Source organism: Nicotiana attenuata, unplaced genomic scaffold (genome assembly GCF_001879085.1).
Source record: "Nicotiana attenuata strain UT unplaced genomic scaffold, NIATTr2, whole genome shotgun sequence".
Taxonomy (NCBI): domain Eukaryota; kingdom Viridiplantae; phylum Streptophyta; class Magnoliopsida; order Solanales; family Solanaceae; genus Nicotiana; species Nicotiana attenuata.
The window spans coordinates 2,750-11,011 of NW_017671649.1; the positions used below are offsets into that span (position 1 = coordinate 2,750).

The 8,262-nt window shown below is 37.3% G+C and overlaps 1 protein-coding gene across 1 annotated transcript in view; it reads right to left on the bottom strand.

Annotated features, from left to right (window-relative positions):
- Window positions 1-1,495: 1,495 nt before the first annotated feature.
- Window positions 1,496-8,262, bottom strand: part of LOC109209488 (FBD-associated F-box protein At4g10400-like) — a 15,906-nt gene continuing 9,139 nt past the window's right edge. The window contains exons 5-7 of the mRNA XM_019372759.1: window positions 6,536-6,659; window positions 6,323-6,457; window positions 1,496-1,659 (exon numbers count right to left, since the gene is read on the bottom strand). Coding sequence (XP_019228304.1) covers window positions 1,496-1,659; window positions 6,323-6,457; window positions 6,536-6,659 — 423 coding nt within the window. The remainder of the gene's footprint in view (window positions 1,660-6,322; window positions 6,458-6,535; window positions 6,660-8,262) is intronic.

Sequence of the window (8,262 nt, forward strand, 5' to 3'; positions counted from 1 at the left end):
AAGAGATAACCGAGTTAAAAGATAAACACAATGAAGAAATGAATCTGATGAAACAAAATCAGGAGAAGATGCAATCAGAATTACTCGAAATGCGACAATTGATGCGCAAATATGCTTCCAATGAATCTATGCCTCAAAATATCAATGGCACCTCAATTGAACAGGTAACTCGATTTTATAAGTTATGTACATTATTAATGAAGTTTTAGTCCTATAAAATTATTGTTATCTGGTGTGTTAATATTTATCAGGTCCCTTCTGCCAATAGTGGCCATGAACGAGTACCACAAATATCAAGGATACCTAATGTTGCTGAAAATACTTCAATGTCTCATGGTACTACTCATCTTTATCCTTCGGCAAGCTACTATTTAAGTTTTCTATTTTTTGATCAAACTTTTGCAAAATTAAGTGTGAGCTAGAATGGAAATTTTCTACCTCAGCAAAGAGATGCGAAACTTGGTGCAACTCAGGTGTTGCATACCTTCTGGTTCACACTAGTTATTCTAGCTGGGTATGTTGAATGTTATTGTCTTATTGAGAATCTGATACTTACCTAAAACTTTTGTCAAAATATACTAACCTAAACATCAGAAAAAGTAAAAACTTAGAGGCAATGTGTTGTTCTTGTATGTATATTCCAATATGTTCAATAGGAACTGTTTCTTTTCCAAGTGCCATTTGTTACCCTTTTTATAAGGAAGTGCCATTTGTGACTTCCTATTGTTCTCCTTTGTTTATGACTCTTAGAAGTTTAAAAGTTGTGTTGAACACACTGCGAATAGGAAAGAACTTCTTCAAAAGAGAATGGTTCCAGACCCCTTAAGTTAATTCTTGTCCTCAAGAACTAGCAGCAATTCAGTTTTTGTACTGGCAGCCATTCAAAATTTGTTAAAATTGCAGCCATTCAGTTTTTATCCTCAAGAAACTAGCAGCCATTCAAATTTGTTAAATTCTTACTGGTGGTTTCCTCTGTTATAATCTCAGGCTTCAGTTTGTGCATTATTGCATGAGGTTGTTCTATCCTCAAGTCAACTCATGTTCTGCCTGAATAATATTGTTACCAAAGGAGGAGCTAGCTTATAGTGTGCNGCTAGCTTATAGTGTGCGGGTTCAGTACGAACCCAGTCACTTTTACTTAAACACTTATATGATCTGTATGACTTGTTTATTTGTATAAAGCTCTTAATTTTGCTCCATATATCTGTGAGTCATTTAGTTATTACCTATCTCTTTGATTTCTATTGATAAATAACTAAATTGCTTGAGTCACTAAATTGCTTTGTTGATACACAAGGTTCTGTAAAGGAGGTTCTCAGTTCCAACTTGAAAGAGGTGTTGGCAAAAAAAGAATTCCAGTGAACTCTAATTTGCCTCCATATACCATAGGGACTGTGTTGCTGAACCTGTCTAGTGATCCAAGGGATTAGGAGTCCATATTTTACCGTAACTACAGATCTCCAAAGTGCCTCCTCTTTGACACTAAATTATATAGTCACTTCCGCAGTAAGTTGTTCCTCTGTATCTTAAAGTTCTTCACTCCAAGTCCACCTGCCTCCTTATCTGTGGTGACTGTTTCCCATCTTACCAAGTTGAAGGTTCTGTGTTCTTCTTCCTTGCCATAAGAAATCCCTCCAAAGTATGTCAACCTTTTTGCCGCTGAAACAGGCATTGGAAACAAAGAGATAGTGTATGCGTGATATTATTCTGAACTTCGTAAAGATTATTCTTAACTTAGAAAAGCTTTGGTTGGAGGTTATCATTACACATTATCTTTATAAGTGGAATTCCTTGTGAAACTTAGTAGTGTCCTCATTAATTTAAAATAACAATTCCTGCGGCAATTTAAAAAAAATATACCCTTTCTATCAGAAAGGATGGTTCCAGGAGTTCATTTTAGCTTTCTGTTATCCCTTTAGTCATGTCGTCTACTACCACAAAGATGGTTATGGACTTTTAGTTTCATAACCTCGCAAATTATTATCAGCTTTGTTGTTTGGTAATATTCACTTCCTATTGACATAGTTATTTTATAATTTCAGGTCATACAGTCTGATGTTCGATAATTTAGCGGGTGGAAGATTTCAATATGACGAAGAGTTTCAGAGATTATTTGAAGATTGTTATTCGTTAAGATTAGTTATATAGTGACATTAGCTATTTACTTCAAACAATATGAGTTATTTTTTAAGGATTTGTGATATTAATATTTTGGATTATTAGTACTTCCTTTTGTTAGTTAAGATTTAACGAGATATACTATAGTTTTATGAATTAATATCAATATGTTTTGTTATTTGCATTATTTTTTGGTAGAATGTAGTAGCTATTATTAATGGTGGCTAAACTTACAGTTATAGCTTGTGAATTTTAGTGTCAATTTAATAGGATTAAGACGTTTATACAGGGATATTGTAACCATTATATTGCTATTAAATATGATTTTTAGCGGCAATTTAATTGGCTTTGCTATCCATTAAAATGGACGCTAAAGGGGCATACTAATACATTTTTAGAAGAGATATTGTTGCCAATTGAATTGCCACAAAATAATTAACGCTAAAGGTACGGACTTTTAGCGACAAATATTTTGAATTTAGCGGCTATAAAAATGGACGTTAAAGGACCATTATTAGTCGTTTTTAGAATGGATTTAGCAGCCATAATAATTGCCACAAACAATTGCCGTTAAAGCAAATGAGTTTTAGCGGCAATAAATCATACCCTTTACCAGCTTTTGGTAGAAATGTCGCTAAAGGCTTTACCGACCCCGGCATCACCGGCTAAAGATCAATTGCCGGTAAATGTTATAGCGGCAATTGTTATTGCCGCCAATGCTGTTTTTTATTACCACTAAAGGTCCTTTTTGTAGTAGTGTAAAGTACAATAAATTAGAGTGTAATAAGCGACTAAAAATACGCAATTATAGCCTATCATCATTAACCTAATAGAAAAAACCCGCTCTGATACTATTTTATAGAATTTATGAGTCCACCAAACTATATATAGACCAGGTCCTATATAGGTTTCCACAGATAAGGCTAATCCAATAGTAAGTAAATGGAACACGGAACTTTTACGTGGAAAAATCCCCGCTCAAGGAAATAAAAAATCACGACCTACACTGGTAGGATTTCAACTTCACTATGAAAAATTTTTAGATTACAACCTATGCAATCTAGGAATTAAACTCTTAATTCCTCACTAGCTTGTAATACACCTATTACAAGCCACTTTGCAATACACCTATTACAAAGACTTCAACTCATAACTAACTCTAGTCACGATACAAACACAAAAGGTTTATAGTTTAAAAGGGGTTCCTAAATAAAGCTTCTAGATAAGCAAAGTAGGAATTACAATGAAGAACAATTACAAAGTTACAATTCAACTAAGGACATACAAGAGACTTGCTGTAGGAACTGGTCCGTAGTAGTGTTGTACTTTGTTCTTGATGCACTTCAGAATTGAATGCTTGATTGTAAGATGCTTAGAGTGCTTGAATGAATTCTCAAGTGTTCAAGTGATGTTTTATTGTAATGTTTTGTTAATACAACTTGGATGACATCACTGGAGTGATGTAGTCACTTGGTTGGTGCAAGGTCAATGAGAAGTGACTGCTGCATTGTGCTGCACTGTTTGCGTGTACAATGCAGGAAGTCACTTTCCAGCTGTAGAGAGATCACTTCGTATTGCTGTCAGGGGAACCCAAGGGGATCAGGTCCCTGTGTTGATTATTTATCTTCTGAAGTTATAGCAACTCACATTAGCTTGAGTCTGTTGATTGAGTTGTGTACCAAGTGTATCGGGTTCCTTATCTGGTTCTTTGATAGCAAGTTTGTTAGATCATTAAAACGTGAAACTAAGGTACTATAAATCCATCACGATCGTTTTGAGTTTTAGCGCGTCGTTCACCGGTTTGAGGCATTGAGTAGTTTCACTTTATGTATTATGACCTGCATATGAGGTCGATTTCGACTTTTGAAAAGTTCGGAGTGGATTTGGACGGATAATTCTCAATTTAGAAGCTTTAAGTTGGAAGAGTTGACCAAGGTTTGACTTTTGAGTAAACGACCTCAGAATCGAGATTTTAAGGTTCCAATAGGTTTGTTGATTATTTTGGACTTGGACGTATGTTCGTATTGAGTATCGGATGGTCCAGGAGGTTTTTGGCGCTTACTGTGGAAAGTTTACATTTTGAAGGTTTTAAAATTTTCTAAGTTTGAGTTGAAGTGGACATTGGTGTCATCGATGTCCGTTTGGGATTCCGAGCCTTAGAATGGGTTCGTATTGTGATTTATGACTTGTACGTAAAATTTAGCGTCATTTCGGAATGTTAAAGTGTGATTTGGACGCGTTCGCCGAAGTTCTAATGTTCGAAATTTAAAAGAAGGATTTTAATTGTCGATACATGATTTTGATGTTATTCATGACTTTTCGAGACTTTGTATATGTTGGGATTAGGTATTGGGGCTTGTTGGTGTGATTAGACGGGGTCCGGAGGCCTCGAGTATGTTTTGGTATGGTTTCAGATCGTTTCTCTATGTTTTGCATCAACTGGTTTCTGGTGTGGTTGGCGTGCATCGCGTTTGTGGAAGCAAGGTTACGATCGTGAAGGGTTAACTGGGCTGGGGGAGATTTTGTTCATCGCGATCGCGGAGCTAGAGCAAGTGATTCTTCGCGTTCGCGTGGGAAGAGTCGCGAATGCGGTGGGTTGTGGAGGTAGGCCTGTTTGGGAGAGTTGTACTATGTGATTGTGAAAGGGTTCACATGATCGCGTAAGAGGCAATTCGCTGATGCTAAAGTTTGGCCTTCGCGTTCGCGTTGTTTGGCCCACGTTCGTGGAGGTTTGGTTAGACTATGCTTCGCGATTGCGAGAAGGACCTTGTGTTCACGTAGAGCAATTCCCGACCGCAAGGTGTTTTCCGCGATCGCAGAGAAAGGATTTTACTGGGCAGACTTGTTTTAAATTGAGATTTGGCTCATTTCATCTCATTTCTTCAATGGGAGCAGACTTTGGGACGATTTTGGAGTGCCATTTTTATGATCAAAGATGAGGTAAGTTAAATACATGGTTTATATATGGATTTAAACATGAAAATATGTAGAAATTGTGGGATTTTGAAAGAAAACCTAGAATTTGTATTTTTGGATTTTGACTACAAAATTGAACATGGAATTAGAAATAATTTATATATTTGAGTTCGTGGTGCTATGAGTAATGTTTGTCTTTGAAATTTTTTGAAATTCAGGCACGTGGATCCGGGGGTTGACTTTTCGAGTGGAGTTGGGAATTGTTATAAATTATAACATTAACTAGAGTATATTTTGATTGATTTGCATGTTGTTTGGCTAGTTTCAGATAGTTCGACATCGGTTTAAGGTGTTAGAGAGGCATAGGAGCCGATTATGGAACTTCAGAGTGAGGTAAGTTTATTGTCTAATCTTATGATGGGAGATTACCCTGTATGTGTTATATTTACTATGTGCTACATGTTGTGGGGGCTACACACGTATGAGGCTACATACATGAATGAAGTTGGTCCTTAGATAAAGCGATTTGACATTCGCTAAAATCAAGAAACATGTTGGGTGTGCAGCTAAAGTTTCACATTGGCGGCTAAAAATATTAAGAAACTTATATAGTGATCTCTTAATAGTGTGAGGCTTTTTGGAAAAAATCGTCTGGGCTTGGTCCAAAGCGGACAATATCACACCATATTAAGAGTATCATTGGGCCATTTTAGCCCGACAACTAAAAAACTATGTGAGCTTGTCCCAAAGCGGACAATATCATACCATGTTAAGAGTATCTGTTGCGGAAGATTGTGGGTTAATTACCACGCAATCACACACACAAAGTAAATCGAGAAGAAAGATCAACTCAAGAATTTAACAAGATTCGGCTAAGCCTAATCCACTATGAATGAGAAGAAAAGCGCAATACAACCTATAGAATCTCGGACTACGATATCTATATATAGATCCCAAATAGTCACAAATATATAGAAAGGTTTCTTAATTTGACAAGGACAATAAGTTTTTCTTTCCCATATCTATTAGGACAATGGGTTTTCCCAAAGTCATAGGAATTATGGATTTCCTAAAAATACAAGGAAATAATTCAAGCCGCAAATAACAAATCTTCCTGTTGGCTTGAATTCTCTTCATCAATAGGAACTACGTCTCTCTACCTTGTCCTCAGTCCTCGCAAGGGCTCTACCCATTTCCGCACACATCAAACAAGTCTAGGCAACGCCTAAACTTGTTAAGAGACTCAATATATTCAGCCACAACACTATCCGTCGATTTGTTTCTGTACTCGAAATAGCTTCTGGATAGCTATAACACTCAAATGCATCAACGGTCACTGCAACCATCGAAGCAAATCCCACAGGGCTCGTATATCCAAGAAGATTCACATCAACTACATTTGAAAACCTTTGAGCAGCTCTCTCTTAGTAGCAAAATAAAGAAGTCATAGTAAATGTGCACGTTTAAAACCAATAGGGGACGTCTACTCCTTACGTAAAACCAGGACCATGTGTCGACAATTCAGCTCCGGGAGGTAAATTTGCTTTAAGCTGCTCAACACACTCTCTGATTGCCTTCTTGTTCATTAGGAATGCACACTGAGGGTGTCCTGTGTAAATGATCATCTTCTTAAGAGATCGGGCAATTCCCAGCAAATGTAAAGCAAGATTACAATCACTTGAACACCCAATAAAACCAACTTTACCACCTCTAGACGTTTGTGACAGAACTTAGTACTATGTGATTGCGGTGGGTTGTGGAGGTAGGCCTGTTTGGGAGAGTTGTACTATGTGATTGTGAAAGGGTTCACATGATCGCGTAAGAGGCAATTCGCTGATGCTAAAGTTTGGCCTTCGCGTTCGCGTTGTTTGGCCCACGTTCGTGGAGGTTTGGTTAGACTATGCTTCGCGATTGCGAGAAGGACCTTGTGTTCACGTAGAGCAATTCCCGACCGCAAGGTGTTTTCCGCGATCGCAGAGAAAGGATTTTACTGGGCAGACTTGTTTTAAATTGAGATTTGGCTCATTTCATCTCATTTCTTCAATGGGAGCAGACTTTGGGACGATTTTGGAGTGCCATTTTTATGATCAAAGATGAGGTAAGTTAAATACATGGTTTATATATGGATTTAAACATGAAAATATGTAGAAATTGTGGGATTTTGAAAGAAAACCTAGAATTTGTATTTTTGGATTTTGACTACAAAATTGAACATGGAATTAGAAATAATTTATATATTTGAGTTCGTGGTGCTATGAGTAATGTTTGTCTTTGAAATTTTTTGAAATTCAGGCACGTGGATCCGGGGGTTGACTTTTCGAGTGGAGTTGGGAATTGTTATAAATTATAACATTAACTAGAGTATATTTTGATTGATTTGCATGTGTTTGGCTAGTTTCAGATAGTTCGACATCGGTTTAAAGTGTTAGAGAGGCATAGGAGCCGATTATGGAACTTCAGAGTGAGGTAAGTTTATTGTCTAATCTTATGATGGGAGATTACCCTGTATGTGTTATATTTACTATGTGCTACATGTTGTGGGGGCTACACACGTATGAGGCTACATACATGAATGAAGTTGGTCCTTAGATAAAGCGATTTGACATTCGCTAAAATCAAGAAACATGTTGGGTGTGCAGCTAAAGTTTCACATTGGCGGCTAAAAATATTAAGAAACTTATATAGTGATCTCTTAATAGTGTGAGGCTTTTTGGAAAAAATCGTCTGGGCTTGGTCCAAAGCGGACAATATCACACCATATTAAGAGTATCATTGGGCCATTTTAGCCCGACAACTAAAAAACTATGTGAGCTTGTCCCAAAGCGGACAAGCTTTACATCAACTACATTTGAAAACCTTTGATCACTTCTCTTAGTAGCAAAATAAAGAAGTCATAGTAAATGTGCACGTTTAAAACCAATAGGGGACGTCTACTCCTTACGTAAAACCAGGACCATGTGTCGACAATTCAGCTCCGGGAGGTAAATTTGCTTTAAGCTGCTCAACACACTCTCTGATTGCCTTCTTGTTCATTAGGAATGCACACTGAGGGTGTCCTGTGTAAATGATCATCTTCTTAAGAGATCGGGCAATTCCCAGCAAATGTAAAGCAAGATTACAATCACTTGAACACCCAATAAAACCAACTTTACCACCTCTAGACGTTTGTGACAGAACTTAGTACTATGTGATTGCGGTGGGTTGTGGAGGTAGGCCTGTTTGGGAGAG